The sequence below is a fragment of the Odontesthes bonariensis genome, chromosome 19 (genome assembly GCF_027942865.1).
Source record: "Odontesthes bonariensis isolate fOdoBon6 chromosome 19, fOdoBon6.hap1, whole genome shotgun sequence".
In the NCBI taxonomy this organism is placed as follows: domain Eukaryota; kingdom Metazoa; phylum Chordata; class Actinopteri; order Atheriniformes; family Atherinopsidae; genus Odontesthes; species Odontesthes bonariensis.
The window spans coordinates 8338097-8358381 of NC_134524.1; the positions used below are offsets into that span (position 1 = coordinate 8338097).

General features: G+C 45.2%; 3 protein-coding genes across 3 annotated transcripts; 1 reads left to right on the forward strand and 2 right to left on the reverse strand.

Moving 5' to 3' along the window:
• Positions 1-1737: 1737 nt before the first annotated feature.
• Positions 1738-8450, reverse strand: LOC142369549 (uncharacterized). Its single transcript, XM_075451907.1, has 3 exons — positions 8120-8450; positions 3162-6466; positions 1738-3050 (listed from the first exon to the last, which is right to left on the reverse strand). The coding sequence occupies exons 1-3, from the start codon at positions 8193-8195 to the stop codon at positions 2826-2828; spliced, it is 3606 nt and encodes a 1201-aa protein (XP_075308022.1). The 5' UTR covers positions 8196-8450; the 3' UTR covers positions 1738-2825.
• Positions 8451-11153: 2703 nt separating this feature from the next.
• Positions 11154-15835, forward strand: ccnb1ip1 (cyclin B1 interacting protein 1). Its single transcript, XM_075450946.1, has 4 exons — positions 11154-11453; positions 11566-11712; positions 11956-12130; positions 15521-15835. Exons 1-4 carry the CDS (start codon positions 11157-11159, stop codon positions 15685-15687), a joined length of 786 nt encoding a protein of 261 aa, XP_075307061.1. The 5' UTR covers positions 11154-11156; the 3' UTR covers positions 15688-15835.
• A 943-nt stretch (positions 15836-16778) lies between these two features.
• ttc5 (tetratricopeptide repeat domain 5) lies at positions 16779-20122 on the reverse strand. Its single transcript, XM_075450847.1, has 9 exons — positions 19861-20122; positions 19104-19236; positions 18791-19002; positions 18529-18679; positions 18335-18426; positions 18039-18239; positions 17439-17653; positions 17194-17338; positions 16779-17107 (listed from the first exon to the last, which is right to left on the reverse strand). The coding sequence occupies exons 1-9, from the start codon at positions 19921-19923 to the stop codon at positions 16988-16990; spliced, it is 1332 nt and encodes a 443-aa protein (XP_075306962.1). The 5' UTR covers positions 19924-20122; the 3' UTR covers positions 16779-16987.
• Positions 20123-20285: the final 163 nt, after the last annotated feature.

Genomic DNA, 20285 nt, shown 5'->3' on the forward strand with positions numbered 1-20285 from the left:
ATTTGGGTTATAATTTAATCGACTATATACCCAAATGGATAAACTTAAATTGAAAGGAGTTGGGTTGATTGAATTGGATTTTTGTTGTTTGTTTACTTTTAGTGGCTTGTCCTGTGGATTGGCGCTATATAAAATACTTTACCAAGTAATTAAACAATTTTCATTTATATTTAGAGATCAGACATGAATTTTGGATGAAGCCAGGCTAAAAATATTTGTTTTCTACAGCTGGCATCTTTTTGATCAGAGATAAAAATGTCTTGCCTTCTCTTTTAGCATTTAACAGATAGATAGAACAGATTTAACAACCTTTTATAGATTTAGATTTTACATTTTATTAAAGCCACTGTTTACAGGAACAAATCTTATCAAGTGTTACCACCATGAAACTTTTTTTAAGGCTTTTTCTGAAACAATTGTCCGAAATGGTACAATATCAATTCACCCTGTTTTTATAAATCCTGTGAAATATATAATGATAGCAACTAACACACAACACTTCCCCCGCGACCCTAAATTGGATTAAGTGGGCATAGAAAGTGGGTGGATGGATGCACACAACACTTCTTTATCTGTAACTGATCTAAGGGTGTGCTCATGTCACGCTTGAATGGCAGCTTCAGTTACTGTGATTAAATAAATTAATGATCAATGAGAAGTAAGCAGCCTCTTTGTCCTCCTGCTGGGTGTTGATTCATCATTGATGGGGAGCTAAAAGTGCATAAACAGTGCCCTTTATCTGCTTTAAAAACTTTTTACTGAACATGATTGATGTCCTCAGAGAGATGATTAACGGCACTTGATCAGCCGGAAAAGTTAAACACAATCAAAATGTGGTGAAACGCCACCATCATCGCACACACCTGTGGGTTTTTATATTCATCTTATCTCCTGAATTCTTTGAGATGCTGAGAACTGCTAAAATGACTTTTCTCGCGCTTTGTTTTTTTTTGATTGAGACACGTCTCTTGTCACTCATGAACGCATGTGGACAAACTTCTCACACATGGCTCCTTTCACTCCTTTTGTCCTGCTCTCTGCCCCTGGCCATTCTTCTCCGTGGTTACCAGTCGTCATGGTTTCTGGAGCCCCTGTAGGGGTAAAAAACTGGGGGGGATTAAAGGCAGCCATTTTGGGGACAGCTGGGCCAGGTTGGTCCCTGTTGCCCCCTGTCCCGCTTCCAGTCACTCTGGGGGGAAGAGGGGCATTATTGTGTGAGGATTAGAGCTTCCTGTGTGTCAGCTCATTACATGGGGTGGGAAGGGGGGGGGAGTATAGGGGTGAGGGGGTGATGGGGTGAGGAGAGAGTGAGGGAGAGAAATGAAAGAGAAAATGAAAGAGACTGCGTATGAAAGAGAGAATGACACAGAGAGAGGGGAGGGAAAGGAGGGAGGAGGCAGCCTCTACAGCTGCACCCTCAATCACACTCATACAGGCTCTGATTATCCTTTTCACACACACATACACAGTGCCGGGGAGCTGAAACATATTAAAAGACACCGAGCGCATAAAAGACAGAATTAGGAGACAGCCAGCCCAGCGCCTCAGACAAAGGCCCCCCCCACCCCCCACCACCACCCCCCACCACCACCACTACCACCACCAAACCAGACACAGAGAGAACTGGAACAAACAAGAGAAAACTGACCAACAGTGTGCATACAGGCGCCCACAGAATAAGAGTCATGCAACCAGAATGCTTAAACAGATAAATTAATTCACAGAGACGCTGTCTTAACCCGGAGAAGAAGAAAAAAAAACACAGAAGGGCAACAAACAGGTCTCCTCTTCACATGGCCATTGTTTTATTTATTTTATACATCACATGGGAAGCGTGGGAACACATTCTGTCATTGCTACAACGAAAAAAAAAAAAAAAAAAAAAAAGGGGGGGAGGTTACAAAGAGAAGGCAAAGCATACAAATACTAAACTGAGCAAAGCAGGAATGCAGCGAGTGCACACAATTTGTGTAGGAGCAGGGCACTCTCAAGTGCTTTGAGAGAGCAGGGCTGGGGTTGTTGGTGGGGGGGGGGGGCTTTAACGGACGGGGCTCATTCTTGCTGCAGGTTAAACGGCACAGATAGCACCGACAAGAATGAGGAAGACATTCACAATCATCAACACAAATAACGCCACGTGCTGGTGGAAAGGTTCACAGCTGTCAGTAAGGGACTGCTCACAAGAGTCCTCGTAATCTAAAACAACCATTATTATTATTATTATTATTATCAACGGCATCATGGGCGTGATCATTACTTGGGTGGATCTGTTTCAGTAGATGTTTCAGCAGCATGGGACACAGTTCGGCTCTCAGTGCAACTCAGCACGTCAGAGACATGCATTCAGCAGCATCTCATTTGAAAACAAAGACAGTAACAATAAAAAAAAAAGGCATGAAATGTAACCGCAGGTCATATGTACACACATCGGCCGGTAGGAACATGGCCCGTTTTGGTATGGAGTTAATTTTGTAAAATTCTGGACTTTTTTCTCTTCAAACAACAACATCAGCTTGCACTGGTTGCTCGATATCATACAGTATGTGCTGAAACAGGCGTCAGCAGAAAAGAACAAGCAGTTCTCACCATGACAATGCTGTAAAGTGTGTAAGATAAGGCCTCACTGTGGTCTTTGAAATACAAAAATAGGCAGCAGAAATACTACATTCACAAACTTCCCGTAAAGGTACTACGATATAAACTAGATCTACCTGCTTAATACAAAACTGAACTATGAAATCGAGTTAAAGACTCTACGAAACAACTCTCATGCTATCAAAAAAATACATTCCCTTGTCAGGATCCTTTGAAAAAGCAACTACTTTCTACGCAGTGGCATCTGTAGTCTCAGCTGCCACATCAGAGCCAACACTGACCGGAAGAGGATTGGAGCTGTCACCTTTCTCCGGGGCCAGTCCCTGCTTTTCATCCTGCTGTCTGGAGTTCTTACTGGTCGAATGTGAACCAGGGTCTTCTGCAAAGTCATTTTCATTGGTTTGAGCCTTGCAGGGGATGTTGGTCAACACTCCAGGGTGAGTTTTCATATGGCCCTGTTAATGGGACACAACACAAGAGCCAATTACACACAAGTCTGAAAGCATGAAGTTTAAGAAAACTCAACATGATTAATGCACTTCCATGTTAAAACCTCAAACTCTCACCTTAAGTCCGCTTCGGCTGGCATACGCCTTTCCACAGTGGGAACAGCTGTAAGGTTTGTCTGGCCGAGGAGGCTGAGTGTGTGGTGCAGCTGAAGGTGCAGCGACGGGGGGCTCGTGGTCCTCAGATGGTTTTTCTGGCACACCTTCCTTCGTTGGAGTAACCTTCTCCAGCTCTGGGTCAGAAACAGCCACAGACTCTCTGGATGGGATGTTTTCACTCTTCCCTTTACTGTGGGTGGCGTCTCTCTCCCGTAAGTCGTGCGGCCCGCTGCTCCCAGCCTCCTCTGCTGCTGCCACGGCTCTGGGGCTGGCGGGAGGGGTGAGTGCAGGTACAGGATGTTCAGCTGGGGGAGTCGAGCTACTGATGGGACTCATTTTGAACTCGTTAGTGGGGCTCGTTTCATCGGTGTTTGGAATAAAGTTTTCTGCACCGGGCTTTGAAACACAGAGAGAAAGAGGGGTGTCGTCAGTCTCTGAATCTCCATTTCTTACGACCGGGAGAGAGCTTGCTAACGGTGCTTTGAAGGGGCTTGTGCTGCCTGCTTCAGCGAGGGTTTCCTCCTCTGAGTATACCGAGCTGTTCACGGGGCTTTCACCAGCTGGGGTGATGTCTCCCAGACGCATGGAGCTCTCTGCTCCCGCTGGGGGGGGATTACAGGTCAGGGAAGGACTCACGCTGGGTGTCGACACCCCGGACTCTTCGATTTTCACAAAATCTGCATCGTTAGCAGCGGGTTGCTTAAAAGTGGACCCTGAGTTGAGAGCACCCACTGGAGATTTGGGGCCCGTTGTTAAGGCCAGAGGAAGGAGTTGTGCTTTCGACAAGGAGTTTTCAGACTCGACATCTTCAAATACTGCGCTTTCTTTTTCCGGAACATCTTCGGGCGGCATCTCCTCATCGGGTGGTATCTGCCCTCCGAGGTGCAAGCGAATGTGGTGCTGAAGGACCAAAGCATTAGTGAACTTGCGTGGGCAGAGTGGGCAGGAGTTCAGGGCACGGGAATTGGGCGGTCTTGCGCGATGAGTGGCCAGGTGGGCCCTGAGGCTGCCCTTTGTGGAGAAGGAACGGCCGCAAAGCTTACAAGGGAAGGGACGCTCGCCCAGATGTGTGGCCTGGTGCAAACGCAGAGCTCTGGGGCAGCTGAGGACTCGATAACACACTCCGCACTGATTAGCAGCCTGGGCAGTGGGGAGAGATGGGGCGGTCGTGGTAGTTGTAGTTCCTGAACCTGAGACTCCATGGCTGGTTACACAAGGGCTTAGTCCAAGAGCGGCCAACATTTCCCTGCGATACGCGCTGGAGGTGGTGGATAGGTCGTGGGCATCTCCGTTGGCCTCAGAGACGGAGGGAGAAGAGGCAGAAAAGGAAGAGGAGGCACCCCCTTGTGGCTGCTTTTCCAGCTTTTGCACCAGCCGCTGCAACTTGGACGTGTCCGAGGTCTGGGTGGAGGTGGTGGGAGATGACGAGGAGGGAGAGGAGGTGGACGGTTTGGGGAAAGGTGGGAACGGGAAGGGGAGCTGATGAGGGGAAGCGAGGTGGGAAGTGGATGGGTGGCTCGGGGGCCTGAGAAGTGCAAGGTGGTGAGGCGAGGCGCCGCCGGGAAAGAGGATCTTGGGAAGATGGGCCAGCTGGGAGTATGGGGAGGTTGCATGGAGCGCAGAGTGAGGGGGGGTGTTTTCATCAAACCGCTGCTGCTTCGCGCCTTTAAACTGACTGGACGAGGAAGACTGTGACGACGAAGGCAGGCCGGTGCTGGACACGCTGGCGGCGGCTGCGGCCGAGGCTCTGTTCAGCTGCAGCAGCGAATGGGCCGTGGACAAAAGCGCCATGTCCACCGAGGGGGGCAGAGGCAGGGAGGTGGGCGAGGGCCGAGCAGACGCACCGGACAGCAACCCCAAAGCCATGCTCTCCGTCATCCCAGGAACGCTTCCTTTCACTCCATTATACGCCTCGTCATCGTCGGCCCTCCGTTTTCTCCTTCTCTGGATGGCGCTCGGAGCAGTCTGCGTCTGCTCCGACAGCGCGGGGGGGAGCAGGGACAGGGACAGCTCGGGGTTCTGCTCTCTGTGTCGCAGGAAGTGAGCCTTGAGGTTCCCCCTGGTTGTAAAACGGCTCAAGCACACGGGACACTGGTAGGGCCTTTCACCTGTGTGCGACCTCAGGTGAATCTGGAGTGAAGAATCGCTGCTCAGTACTTTTCCACAGAAGCGGCAGACATGCTGGGGGCGTCCGGAGGCGAGAGAGGAGGCCGACTGGAGGTCCTGTGGATGGCTGGTTGTAGCGAGGGGAGAAGTTGGGAAGCTGATGCCGTTACTGTGACCGAACGAGGAAGTGTTGGATGATTTCTCGTGGAGGTAGCGGGGCGGCAGGCCCAGGGAGAGGGACAGGGGGTGCAGGGAGGCAACAGAGGAGCTTAGAGTGGATGAAAGAGCTGAAGAGGAGGAGGTTGATAACGAGGTGGAGTTAGAGGAGGACGCAGCTCTGCTGCCGTTAACATGTGACATGCTTGATTTGGAGATGGCCGGTTGGGGGAAGAGAGACGATGGAAGTCCAGTCAAAAGTGACGAGGCTGTGGTTACTGCCGTTGCTGTGGCAGGATGTGTTGGTGATGACAGTGGTGCTCCTGTGGGCTTCTGGTTGCTGTTCGCACCACTACTCTGTGCGTTAATATCTTGACAAAAGAAAGCCCCTCCAAGCCTGAGGACGTGCCGACATATCTCTTCTGTTATTTGCATCTGGTGGATCTGCCGCTGCTGCAGGACCCTCAGCTCCTCCAAGAGCACCGCCAGGGTTGGAGGCACCTGAATCTGTCCCTGGTCCCCGGGTGAGGTGGAGGCCTGCTGCTGACCAGGACTGGAGCTGTCTCGGTTGGGTTGCTGAGAAGAGGAAGAGGAGGTAGAAGAGGAAGAGGAGGTGGTGGTGGTGGTGGCAGAGCTGCCCATCGGCGGGGAGGTCATGGTGGAGTGGGAGTTTCCTTGGTGGGGCAGGCTGTGGGAACCAGAGGTTTGACCCAGAGGAGGAGGCGAGTGAGTCTGCGAAGACAGCGATGGGTGTGGAAAGTCTGGGGAGAGGGAAGAGTGGGTGTTGGGGAGGGATGTGGTGAAGGGGGCGATGTGGCTGGGCCAGTGGGGAGGAGGTGAGCTCTCACTGGGCAAGGAGGGCGCGTGGAGCCCTCCAGGGGATGGGCGAGGGGCCAGAGGCGGCTGGCAGTCTTGCAGAGAGGTGGGAGACGAAGAAGAGGACCCCGATGAGGTCACGTCTGAGCCCAGAGATAAGGATGGAGACTTTAAGCTCAGCTGGTCTTCTGAGGAATGACAGGAAGAGAAGAATACTTGTTTATCTGCTGGAACATCATTACGCAATACTCTTAACTCCAGTATACACCCGCCATGTCAACGTCGAGTCCTGAAAATGTATGAAAATGTTCTTCTTTGGTAAAGAGGACTGTTTATCTCACTGACTCCAGTTATTGTTTACAAATTCAGTTTGTGCATACCAAAAGATACAATTACAGCTTCAAAAAGAAGCGACTGCAAGGAAACGGCCTTGAACAAGCAAATAAACAAATGGAAGAAACTCGGCACTTTCAGACTCTTTGTAATGTCTTGTCTCAATCGGTGCTCTCTGGAGCAAAACTCCTCAAACATCTTGCGCACACACACACAAAAAAAAAAAGCTTACAGACCACCTTGCTGCTATGGCAACACATTTTGGAGGACAATGGGCATCACCAAGACAACCCATAACCCCTCTTAACCCACCCCCTCCCGGCAGCAGTTACGTCTTTCATCTCTCCATTCACCCTTCCCCCTTACGTCAGAGTGGAGGTCGAGGGTCAGGCCATGCTAAGGCTTCTGGGTACTGTCCACACACCCTGATTGGTCAACTAATCTGACCTGTGCCGCCCAGGGGTCAAATTCTTTCAGAATCTTGAGCACAGAGTGAGAAAGAGTAAAAAGAAAAAGAAGGGGGAGGGTAACAACAATGGAGAGACAAACTAACTACTCCCTCCTGGAGAGGTATAGTGATGGAATGAAAGACTGTACCTCAGCAAAATACCTTCCCTGTTATTTAGAAACAAACCTGTACCTGCTGGAAACACGGAAATTACTCCAAATCTAACCTTCAAACCTCCTGCTATGACAGATTACCTGAGGAGGCAGGCGTACACACTTTGAGCTACAGCCTATCCCATTGTAATGTGGCACAAATGTGAGAAACTTTTTCTCATCCATCCGAACACTCCCCCCCCCCCTCCAACTGTGCAGGAGTATACAGTCAATAGGGCTGAAGGGTGAGAAAGAAAGGGAGGGGGGAAGTATTGTGAAGGTAGAAAATGGGAGAAAAGGGGCACATAAGGAAGAAAAGTATGGATGAACGGCAAAAGAAGAAGACAAAAGAGGGGTGGAAGATTAATCTTAACCAAAAAACACCGCCTTACCTCCCCCCCGCCCATGCACCTTATTGTTGACAATTAGGCGAGTGCTCCATACTAATCAAAGACCTCCAGCAGTCAGAGCTAAGCAGCCTGTTGGTTTCCAAGAGGACGGTCAGCTCAAGAAAATGGCCACAGATGTAAGTTAGTTAATCCGGCTCTATTCACCTCACAAGGACAGGTTTACTGGCAATGAGCAAAGTGCTTCTGGTCTCCTTTCAGTTGGGCCCATTGCACTAAATGACCACATGGGCATTTGTTTGGTTGACAAATTGAGATCCGAAACTTTTCACTTTGTTACATCAGGTGCGATTGTTGAAATGCGGCCACAAAGTTGTAAGATATCAAAAAGGAAGCCACTCATACGTTTGAGTTGTGCTAGCACCAGTCTTAAAGTTTGACTGACTTTGAAACTAAATTCCACACACTGCTATGTGTTAGTATATGTTATACGGTAACAAAGCAGCCTCTCTCAATGAAAATTAAATAAAAACACATGCACACTGGTAAGTGTTTTCTCACCGTGAGACAGCAGCCTCGGGCCCCCCGGATCCGCATTAACGAGATGCTGGGGTCTTTTCTGTTTCCGGCGTGACATGATTCACGGCGAGTCAGACAGAGAGGGGGGCATCAGTCGGTTGAATGGCACCAGGCACGTTTTTGCGCACTTGAACGAGCTCCTGCAAGCATTCAAAGTTCAAATGTAGTGCAGTTCCTTGAGCAAAAGCTGCAATTAGGCAAAAAAAAAAAAAAAATGTATGAGAAGTTTTTGGAAACGCGGCCTTTCATGGAAGAAAGTTTAAAAAAAAAAAAGAGGTGGTGTTTGGAAATCCGCCCGGCAGCACCGTGTCATATGGAGCCACGGTGTGTGTGGCTGTTTCCTAAAGTCTCCTCTCCCCCCCACCCCAAAAAAACTTGTCCAATTTGTGCCCCTCCTCTCGCACTGCTGCTCCGCTGCATGCATATACAGGGACCACGCACACACACACCGCACACACACACAGAACCACTCCTTGTTCTATGATATTTGCATTTCAATGGCGTGTAACACACAGCCTCCCCGGGTCTCTTTCCCCGCAGCTTTATTTTTCTTTACACACTCAAACAGAAGCTATAAACTTTAAATAAAACACGACAATGGCGTCAAAGCCGCTGGACGTCTAAAAACAAATTTAACTGGACACTTACGTCGTCTTTTTTTCAAGATAAATGCTTTTATAATTGCATGGCGGAAATAATATAGTCATGGGTCCAAAATAATATACAGTATGCGAGTTAAAATATGTAACAGGTGACTTAATCAATCAGGTGACACTATGAGTATACACCTACTGTCCAAACCTCAGTGAGGACGATAGATAATGAAATCCTTAGGCTGTAATAATTGCCTGGCAGGTGGCTTCTGTTTAAAAAGGTTTAAAATGATCGCCGAGGACTGCGCTGGCAATATTTATAACCTTTGATTTCCATATAGGGCCAATTATCTACCACAGTGTTGTGGGAGTGCAAGTGGGGCATCCATTCCACATGCATGCGTATAATATGTGTGTTATCACCAAGCGCATAATAACCCCCTCCAAAAAGCATCTTACACTGGAGCTCTATTTAAAAGGCAGAGAATAGATGGGAATCATTGACAATGGCGAGCTGGACACAGTTGAGTGAGCATCTCCCCTCTCGCACTATGAACCCCCGGATCTGCTGCAGCACAGCACAATGCCCCTCTTTCACCCCCTGCCTTTACTCCTGTACCACGTGGAGAGATGGATAAAAGCAAGAGAAAGAGGGGACGTGGGAGGAGGTGGTGGTGCCAAATTTAAGGTGTCCCACATTATACATAAGCTTACTGTAGTTAGTCCATTCAGAGACTGCAAGAAAATGTGGTATTATTCATCAGGGGAGTCGAACCGCCATTCGAAAGGTTAGAGTTTAAACTGCGCAGACCAAAATCAAGCATTTTAAGACCACTCGGGTTTCACATAAAAGGTGTGGATGTGTGAACACAAACTCCCAATCACTTTCTGTTGGGAACAGCAGTTATGGGATTGTTGAAGACTAAAAAGTCAACATTGTTCTTCCAATCCAGCATTGAATAATCTTAATGATGGATTGTAATCTTAAATAATAAGTAAATAAGTATTTTTTTTCATAAGAAGAAACCTAATGTAATGTTTTTTTGTTTGTATTTTACAAAAAGTATCTAATTCTATGTGTTTATCATCACTTTAAAAACAGAACAAAGTTGCATCCAATACTTTTTGGCTGCAGTTTTATTGGTCTTGTTTCTTATGTGCCATTGTGTCTTTTTGCTCTTGCATCAGCAGTGTTTTCAGTGTAAATGGAGAAACTACAACAACAACACCAACAAAAAATGAATGAAGTCATCATTAACACAGCTGAGAGGAGTAACTTTCATAAATTTGAACATTTACATCTAACATTGGTCTGATTAAGGTAGCCTATCCAAAACAGATTGGCAAACAAAACTTGTTGCAATATAAAAAGACTTAATTAAAATGTAATCGGGTACTTTTAAACAATGTAACTGCAATCTACTGACACATTATTCAAAATGTAACCAAGAGGGTTTTCAGTCACTTATTTTTCTAAAATTATCATATATTCTAGGTTGCATTTATTTTGTTATACGTCAAAACTATGTACAAGACCAGAATGTAATAAACTCCTGAGGAAATATGTCGACCTCTTGCCTCTGCGATTGGTTCAAAGTGAGTTGGAACCTACCAATCAGAATACAGGGTTAATTTAACGTCATCTGCTGCCACCTGTTAAGGGAGGAAGGACCAACTGGTAAGATATTGATTTGTCGCTAAACATTAAAATAAGAAAAAAACAAAATTATGCCGGTATTGACAAAAAAAATATTCATATAAACGCCAAAAACACATTTTCTTAACAAGCAAGTAAAGGAAAAATAACTTAACGTTACAGTTGACTAGCTTAGCTTTAGCAATCAGGCAAAAGGTTTTATGCTTTGCTTGCTACTAGCTCACTTGCTAGTAATAGCATCCGATGTAGGTTACTTTTCATCAAGATTCCTCATATAAACTGGTACATTTGGGTTAATCTTGTAGCTCTTTCATTCTGAAACAGATTAGAAGTTAAACTCTAAATATATCAGCTCACAGAGGAGTTAGCATCAGCAGCTGAAGTGTTCTGACTGCAAATTAGCATTTAAAGACAGGCGCTGTATTATTAAAAAAGGACCCACGAACCTAGAAAATAAATTTAGGGATAAGAGAAAAATAGATTAATGGCTTCAAAGTTCTTATTTTTCAAAGTTAACTAAATTGCTTAAATTTGTTGGCTGGTAGCAGCTCTTCATCTTGAACAATTAGGGTAATTTAGCCTAATTAACAAAGGTTAGTACAAGGGTAAAGAGACATAAATTATGACAAATATTTATATTATAAGTTATGTAATATCCTCAAAAAAAATATGCACCATCCTAAATCTTTAAACATTGAGCCCTTAAATTTCATCATGCAGGTCTTGTTTCCATTACTTAACAATTACTGTACTTTTTGCAGTCATGGCCATGTCTCTGGGTGACGACACACTCCTGTGTAATTTCCCAAAGTGTCGGGCCAAGTTGAGCGGCTTTGCCTGGGTCACAGCCTGCTCACATGTTTTCTGTGATCAGCACGGGTCCGGTGAGTTCAGCCGCTCCCCCGCCATCTGCCCGGCATGCTCCTCTGCGCTCTCTGGGAAGCTGGATATTGTGAGGACAGAGCTGTCGCCATCTGAGGAGTACAAAGCCATGGTGCTGGCAGGTCTCCGACCAGACGTAGTTCTTGACATCAGTGCCCGTGCTCTGGCCTTCTGGAGTTATCAGGTCAACTATCACTCTGTCTAAAGACATTCGCAGTCAGTGACTGTCTGCGAACCTTGATAGCATGTTTTTACATCAGTCATGACTACTAGCTTGTCAGTCTCTGTGTTTAAAGGTCCATCAGGAGCGCATGTATCAAGAGTACAGTCTGTCACGCGCTGATACACAGCTGAAGCAGATGGAGAAGGTTTTGACTCAACAGAACCAGAGCAGAGAACTGGAGCTCACTGCCATGAGAGGGGAGATTGCCTCCCTGAAGAAAGTAAACTCTTCATCACTTAACGTTACCAATGTGCCACAAGGACTCTTATCAAGCATGGTTTGAATTTGGTTGATATCATTTGGGAAAACATAGCATCAGGTTGCAGTTAGACATGAAAAAACTACCTTACTTTTCAGATTGTACAAAAGGTCTCCTAGCCGTCATCTCTCAGTATTGAGCTTAAGTTCTGACAAATCATGTCAGATAATACCAGATAGTACTTCTCTTAATTGTGCTCGTCAGGTGATGGACGAGTACAAGAGGAAGTACAGTGAGGTGTCTGAGAGGCTGATGGAGAGGAACAGGCAGTATCATAAACTGCAGAGCCTGTACGACTCGCTGAGGCTGCGGAACATGGTGGTGGGTGTTGGGGAAAGAGACATGCAGCCACAGCCTGGAAACCACGACTTAAACATTGGTAATAACACTTTGTTCATGATTTACTGTACTCAAACATGTCATCACAGAAGTCCATCTCCTTTCTAGCTTGGAGGAAACAGCATTGATGAAATGATTTGGGTTGTGATTTGTCGGAAACAAGACAGTTTTCCATTTCAACCCACATTTCTTTCTTAAGTGAGCTCACAAATGGTCAATCAGTAATTGTTTTAGCTGTGAATCCACCACGTTCTCTGAATTCTCTGAGTCTTTTATTGATCGCACCGGAGCTGAAGTAGCCTCTGGCTGAACGCGTTCTTTGTTGTTCGTTGTGTAGAGGGTGTGCAGCATCTCTGATTATGTTGAGCAGCTTTTGTAACATTCTTCTTTACATAATCAGCTCCAGTGCAGTCTCCAGCACTGAGCCAGCCTTCTTAAACAGTTTGTTCAGTTTCTTTGAGTCACTGGCTCTGATGCAGCTACCCCAACAAATGCTGCAAAGCAGATTGCTGTCTCTAGAGAAGATATGCAGCATATTAGTGCAAACACTTAAGAACTAACTCTTCATTGAGATCTATAGTCTGCTCTGTCTCTTTTCCAGGGAAACTTCCAGGTATTTGTATTTCTCCACCACCTCCTTTCCTAGGATGGAGGCTGTGTTTAGCTTGTTCCTGGTCCTCCTAAAATCCACAATCACATTCTTTTGTTTTGTTTGTGTTCAATATGAGGGGATTGTTCTCCCACCAGGCCAAAAAGAAATGGACCTGTTCCCTCTGCTCAGCCTCTTTTCCATCACTGAAACACCCAACAACTGCAGAGTCAGTGTTGTTGTTCTGGAAGTCTGAGGTGTACAGAGTGAAGAGAAACAATGAGGGTACAGTCTCAGACACACAACCCTTCAGTCTGAGAAGCTGTGGTCTGTTTGTCGGTAATCCAGGTGGTTCCAGAGGAATCTACTTGTATTGTCAGCAGCTCCTTACGTAACAGCAAAGGTGGAATTGTATTAAAAGCTCTGGAGAAATCAAAGAACTCTATCCTCAATGCACCGGCCGCTTTGTCCAGATGCGAGTGGGCTCGTTGAAGCAAGTAGATGATGGCAGCTTCAACACCACCCCCACATTGTTAAGCAGACTTAAGTGGGTCCTCAAAAGTGTTCACTTGCTCACTGAGGTGGACCAATAACAGTCTCTCAAGGAGTTTCGTGATGTGGGAAAGATGTCTGCCACAGCACTGGAACTTTCTCCTGACTCAGGCTTCAGAACCCTGGGTCTGACACCAGCTGCACCTGCAGCCTTGCTACGGTTCAGTCTCTCCAGCTGCTTCTTCACCTGACTGCTGGAACCGGTGGCAGAGTAGGTCTCAGTAGCCGTTTTAATAAAATAAAGGAGCTCTGGAATGTTCTTGAGATGTGCCTGAGCGCTGAGAACACAAACGTCCACAACATCAGATTTAATGCTGAGATTTTCCACCCAGCACTGGGTGAGACACTCAGTGGGGTTACATGGCATTGAAAGGATCAGATTATTGGCTAAATTACAATAAGATTGAGTTATTAAGTGCATGTAGACACCTTAACTGACAAGAAATTGGATCGGATCCGATTAAGACCCCGAGATAACTCGGTTGAAAGTAGACGGTGAAGCACGTGGTGAATTAGACTTTGCGTTCTGCGCATGTACAAGATTTTTTCCCGGGGTCGTGACCCGGAAGTTGGAAGAGACGATATTCCTGTTGTTGTCGCCGTCAGAAACAAACAAACAACGCGATGGAGAATGCTCCGTTGTGCATCGCGTTTGTGCAACAAGCAGCTCATCACAGACGAAATATAGAGGGACGTAGCTTCATCTTGCTCTGCGTTCTCCATCTTTCTCCAATGCCCGAGTTTGTTGTTGGTGGTGAAGAGGTCAACAGGAAGTGGCTCTATTAGCAATAATAAAAATGGGTACAGCGCGGTGAGGTGTGATGTTTGAGTTGCTCAAGGCAGGTGAGTGTTTGCCTGAAATTAACCTTTAGAAATATATGTTGAGCTCATTGGCTTTATCTGTTAGCCTGGCTGACGCGTCCACAATCTCGATGAGATGGTGGTCTGGGAACTAGGTGTGCATTTTCTCGTATTTGAGGCGTGGTTTACTAATGCCTAGAGCCGTTTATTGGGCGCTACGAATATCTATCAAATGACGTCAGGTTCTTCCCATGCTGCTTTGAGCGCGATTCATAGCCAATTGTATCACTTATACCAGATGACGACAGAAATTCGACGAGGAAGAAGAAAAAAATGGAAAATAAAAGTAAACTTGCGCTCTAAGCTACTTAAATTGACAACAAAGTAGGCCTATATGCTATATTCTACATGAATTTTTATGTTGTAGAGTTGTGAATTTATTTTAATAATGGAGAAATTGAGCAGCCTTGCTTTGTTGTCTACAGTAGTAGATCAACCCTCATCTTACTTTGAAGCTCCCAGCTCCCAGAAGTGACGTCGACGCAGCTTTAGCAGCAGAGAAGCTATCGGGCTTGTGTTGATGATAATAATAAACTCCTGGACTATGTACAAACTTCCAAATGCATCGTTTTGTGAGTACAGACCATATTTGTACTACTGTAGAAGTTTGGTGTCATGGCATGTGATTTTAGTGTGGTAATTTTGGAGATACTGCCAGGGTCCGTTATTGCTTGTACGAAGCTATTCGGGATAACTCAGTAACTCAGCTGATGTTCAGCCAATATCGGAAAAACTTCGGGTGGGCTACTTGGCTGGATGTCACGGTTCAAATGACCCTAGGGTGAATCTACTCCGAAACACTTTCTAAGGCTGCATCAAACGGTAACGTTGTGTCCGCTGTCATGTGTGGATTAACGCTCTACAAGCTTCGGTGTAGCGCATAGACGTCGTCATCGTCTTGCTGCCGCCCCCCCCGTTCTGTGATTGGTTCCCAAACTCTGGCAAAAATAAGGGCGATGGTTTCCAGGCTGACTTTGCAGTGAGAATGAAATCGAGCGCAAAGCAGCATGGGAATTCCCAGGCTATTTATCTGTGGCGTTTTTACTGGATTCTGTTTTAAGAACCATTTTAGGCAACATCTCAGCTGTTTAGGACACAGAGTTGGAGGTGACCGAGTAATTAATAGTGAAAATAACTGTTAGTTACGACCCAGAACAAAAAAAAAAAAGAAAAAGTAAAATATGAATCTATCCATCTTTTGAAAGACTTGCTAATTAGATGCTTTGATGAGATCATCACTTTAAAAAGTAAGATGAGGAAATATGTAGAGGAATGTTGAAACGGCCTAAAGGAGGATACAGCTGAAGGTGTTTTGTTTCAAAGAGGTGGTCGTCAGGAAAGATCAGCAGGAGCAAAGAGCTGATTGTGTGTGTGTGAGGGTCAGAGTTACAATGACTGACGTCCATCGACCCCCTGTGTGTTACCCAGCGATGGCACGGCAGGCGACTCCACAGAGAAGCCCTCAGTTCTTCTCTCTCGGCCCCGATGCCGACAGTCGTGTCTTCTCCTGCCTGGAACCCGATGGAGCCAAGACCTTCTTCCAGTTCAGCTCCCCGGCCAGAGATCAGGGCCGCTCCTTCATCAACAAACACTGAACTATTAATGCTACAGCTGCACTGTGCTGCATTCTCTTGTTACTCGTTTAGTTGGAGAGTTTTAGTTATTGTACCCTGAACCCTAAATGTTTTGAGAAGACAAACCATTGAATTTAAGTTGTTTTAACTGTTTATCATTTCTTCTGTGTTCACACACCTGTTCCAGTAAAAGTGAGTAAAACAGACCTGTCTTTGTAGATGGTGTGAGACTCAACAAAATAACCATTTTTTCTACCTTGTTCTTTGTTAGAGAAGTTTGTGAACCTTAAAACGATGCGCTTATGACTTGTTTTAAAGTACATTGACTTCAGTTGTGCAGACTCCGACTCTTGAAACTGCCCTAGTTCACGATTTTGGTTTTCAGAGCCACACCACACCGTTTTATTTTGCGATCGCTTCACATCTTTGTGACTTTTCAACGTGAGAAGTGCACGTATATGTCTGTACATGTGCACAGCCCACATGGAGCTTTGTTTATAGGACGCTGGCGTTACGTCCCACAACTGCAGGGGAAACCAAACTCTCCTGTGTTACTTTAAGAAGAGATTTTAAAGAAAAGAGTACCTGAAAAGTCTTTACAGATTAGGCATAAAGCAGAAGTGCAACCAAAACAACGATTTTGTTGCTTTAACTGATATTTTTAAAGTGTAAATGTCTGACACACAAGACATTTTTGGTTTTTAGATCCAGGTTATAGCTGCATAAAGGATATTAAGTAGTTCTTTAAGAGAGATTTTCCCTTTTATGCCACTAAATACTACAATTAGATGTTCTGTCAATGCTCAATCTGACTTATATCATATATGTTATATTTTTACCCGAGACCCTGATCAATTCCTTATTTGAAATATTAAAACTTTAACTGTCCGACCCAAAATCATGGGTGACTTTTTGAGTAGATGTTTTTTAGAAAATGAGAAAATACAAGATGATCGAACTAGTTTAGTTTTGTGGTCCTGTGCATCATGCCAGTTCACGGTCAGTGTGTTAAAGTAATAAAACCCTGAAAGCTGCGGCTTTACCACTGCACATAAAGTGCTTAAGGTAAAAAAAAAAAAAAAGGTTTTTTTTAGGGAAACCGAAGTCACAACTGAGCTCATCGCAGGTTTATTCATTTACAGAAGATCCGATAAAGACATAAGGGGAAAAAATACTTCAAGAAGTTCATAAATATAGAGAAAAACATGACAGGGTAACTTCTATTTACAAAACAACATGTAAAACAGGCACGTTTTTAGAAACTTTCAAAATTGGAAAAAATCTAACGAATCCAGCAAAAACTTGGTCCTTTTTTCTTGGATCATTCGCTCTGGTGTTTGTAGCTGATGGAGACGGGGATCTGACTCTGGGCGTTCTGCTTCTTCCCATTGACGATGAGGAGGAGAGGAGAGTCCACTCGTATACTTCTAAAATCAAATGTCTGTCACAGAGAAGGCATGGAAGGGTTAAACGAACAATCAGAGACGTTATGGTGCAAATGGTGAACAACATGCGTGAACTACTTACCTTTTCTTTATGTGTAATACTGTGTCGTTTGACATTAGGTTCAGGAATGACCACAGAATCACCTATCAGCACACCCCAGCTGTCTGCTGTGTTATAGACCATCACCACTAGGCACATTCCCTCACTGTCAACCATGCCAAAGGTGCTGGAGAACAGAAACGGTGCACAATTTCAGGCCAACACTAGAAATAAAAAAAAACACTATTTCTCCAAGACTGAAGACGATGTGGATGTAGTGCACTTACAAGGCCATACGACCCTCGGAGGCCAGGCTGAACACCACCTTTCCCAGGGCGGCCACTCCAGCATTGTGACCGTGCGTGAGCGAGGAAAGAGTCTGAGGCTCCAAGCTGCCGACGCGGCCAGACGGGGCGCGAAACTGTGGAGATGAGCAGGGACCCAAAGCTGATGTGTTGAGGTTCGAGAGCATTGTCCGCAACTGGCGTGCTTTCACCTTCCCCTGGAAACACGGACAGATTTGATGCGAGGGAAAACCCCAAAGCCAAACTTTGCTGCCCCCATGTGGTCAAAATGTCATCTGGATAAGAGTCATTTACAGAGAATGAAAAGCACTATCTGGCAATATGATCATTTTTCATATTGGGAAATTTGTGATACTGTTTAATGTGAATAATTTTCTACAATTTATATTTAATTGAAACTAGTGCTAATACAACATTTTAGTTTAGTAAGGCTCTAGAAAAAGTATTTTTTTACGAGTTTATATTTTAGAAACCAGGGATTATATGGGAAATACAACCTATTTGCACAACAAACCATGATTTCCAACACCAGTGAGTGTTGTTATCTACACCAGATTGAGAAAGAGCGATGCCGACTCTCACCTTGTTCTGTATGAGTTCTGTCATCTTCTCCAGGTACTCCAGCAGACGCCTCTCTTTCACCGGCGGCTCCTCCCAGCTCGGGTCCAACGCCGCTGCTCGACTGTAGCCGCCCAGCGCACAGCCGAACATCTCCTCATACTGGAACAGGGTGGCTCTGTTGAAATGCAGCTCCGGGTAATGAGAAGCTGCTCTATCAGTCTCCTATAGAAGGATGTGATGGCAGTCAAATTAAAGCATTCAAATTAATTTCCAATTGTGCAAATTTGCCCTCCGCTTCGGAGTGCGTGTGCACTCACAGATTTTGCGTAGGCACTTAGAGCTTGTTGAGAGAACTGTGGATTCTGTCCACAGGTGAAAAACAGAGACACATAGGCATTTCCAAGGATATCTGTAAAAAAAATGACGACATAAAAGACTTTCTAACGACACTGTCATTGCATCAAGCACAAGAAGCACTTTGACAGCACAAAGACTATGACTCTACACTCACGCCAAGACGTCCCATCTGTGACATCCAGCTGGACAGCTTGCCGGGCCATGTCCACACTCTCCAGAACCTGCTTGCCATGCAAGTCGCTGCTGGCCGCCGGCAGCTGCCTCAACACCATAGACAGGTTGCGTAGGGAGACTTTGTTCTTCTTCTACAAGGGTGGAAGATCAAGCATGGGACAGCTGAGTTTCTAAGTGGAGACGCAGGGAAATTATCTTCTTCTATTCAAACACCGTAAGAGAACCTCCTCTAACTGCCGTACCTGTTGCAAGGCACCAGTGAAGCAGTTCTTGGCACCGGCCAGGTCTCCTTTTTTCCAGAACTGCTCCCCCAGTATATTCCAGGCCTCAACCAGGCCGGGCTCCAGCTTCACAGCACGGGACAGGCACTCCTCTGCTGCAGCACTAAAGTCTGGAGTCACGTTCAGACACCTGCCCTTCTGCAGCAAAAACTCTGCTTTGTGTTTGAAGCACTCTGTTGGAAGTTCGAAAACAGAGATACCAAAGATGGTGATTATATTCCGCCATGACAACCGGATAGTTTTTTTTTTTGTTGTTGTTAAATACAGCCCCTACCTTCATTCTCCTCCAGCTTCTTCAATGTCCGTTCCATCTCCTGTGCTACGTCGCTTTGTTTCTTTCCAGCTTCCTCAACACGGTGAGTCTCAAAATAACCATCTCTGAAATTGTACAGTTCATCCACGAGCTCCTGTGTTCGGGGACAATGGAGCAAAGACAGATGAATAAATCTGTCATTAATAAACAACAAAAAAGTAGATTCTACAAAACATTATTTCAGAAAATGAAATAACATGTAGTGTAATTGTTTTCACTAGAAGCTGTTGTTGTGTAAAGTCTGTACTTTATGCAATGCTGTTGCATATTTTCGGAGCCATCACAGAGATACATATAGACTAACTGCTTGCGTTTGACATCTGAATTGTAGGGAAAGCTGACACTTACAGCATCTCAGAGTCATTCCTTCGTGCATACTTAATGCTTTCACCCCGATAATGTGATGACTCAGCATCAAGTACCCAGATCAAGGCAAAGGATGCGCATAATAATTCATACTGAGGTTTAACGGGATAGAGTAAAATATCTAAAGCCATTCGGTCTATAAAATAATAGGTATTGGAAACGCCTGACAACGTATCAACAATAGAAGCTGAGCACAAAAAGCAATTGTTAGCACGACAGCTGCAGACAGTTGTTGTAGCAACGTTTAATCAGAGACGTTCAGCCTGCCAGAGACTAAACTGACCTCGCAAAACAAAGGCTGCAGACAATTTGTGTAAACGTTTAAGTGTGTAATATTTTAGGGAGGACTTACCGTCATGACTTGCACTTGGTTTTTGTCTTTCACGGGATCACCACTCTCCCCTGTTTCCGCCATCTTTACACTAACCTAAAAAGAAGAAAAGCAACCGTCGGAGAGGAACAAAATGCGACCATATGTTGTCAAAGAAATATCACCTGCAACACGCTACTGTCTTTATAAGGACAGAAACAGTCATTTCTTTAGTGAAATATCAATAATATATATTTTTTTTAGCACATACAAAACAGGCTTTTAATTTCAGTGAAACCGGAAGTGACACGAGTCCGTGTGCAAAACGAATCCGACTAGATTTTTTTTTAAAGATTTTGTGTAATTTTGTGATAAGAATGGTAACTAATGATATGTTAATATTAATGTGATTGTTTCCTTAATTCAGTAAGTATAACTGCTAGCATCAGTCACCTGTAAAGCAAAAG

Excerpts from the sequence above, each read along its gene's own strand:
- LOC142369549 (XM_075451907.1), bottom strand. The coding sequence starts at position 8,195 with ATGTCACGCCGGAAACAGAAAAGACCCCAGCATCTCGTTAATGCGGAT. Across the intron at positions 6,467-8,119 it reads CCCGAGGCTGCTGTCTCACG|AAGACCAGCTGAGCTTAAAG; the intron begins GTGAGAAAACAC and ends GTCATTCCTCAG. Across the intron at positions 3,051-3,161 it reads CCAGCCGAAGCGGACTTAAG|GGCCATATGAAAACTCACCC; the intron begins GTGAGAGTTTGA and ends TCCCATTAACAG.
- ttc5 (XM_075450847.1), bottom strand. The coding sequence starts at position 19,923 with ATGGCGGAAACAGGGGAGAGTGGTGATCCCGTGAAAGACAAAAACCAA. Across the intron at positions 19,237-19,860 it reads ACCAAGTGCAAGTCATGACG|GAGCTCGTGGATGAACTGTA; the intron begins GTAAGTCCTCCC and ends CCCCGAACACAG. Across the intron at positions 18,427-18,528 it reads CACAGATGGGACGTCTTGGC|ATATCCTTGGAAATGCCTAT; the intron begins GTGAGTGTAGAG and ends TTTTTTTTACAG.
- ccnb1ip1 (XM_075450946.1), top strand. The coding sequence starts at position 11,157 with ATGTCTCTGGGTGACGACACACTCCTGTGTAATTTCCCAAAGTGTCGG. Across the intron at positions 11,713-11,955 it reads AGATTGCCTCCCTGAAGAAA|GTGATGGACGAGTACAAGAG; the intron begins GTAAACTCTTCA and ends TGTGCTCGTCAG. Across the intron at positions 12,131-15,520 it reads AAACCACGACTTAAACATTG|CGATGGCACGGCAGGCGACT; the intron begins GTAATAACACTT and ends TGTGTTACCCAG.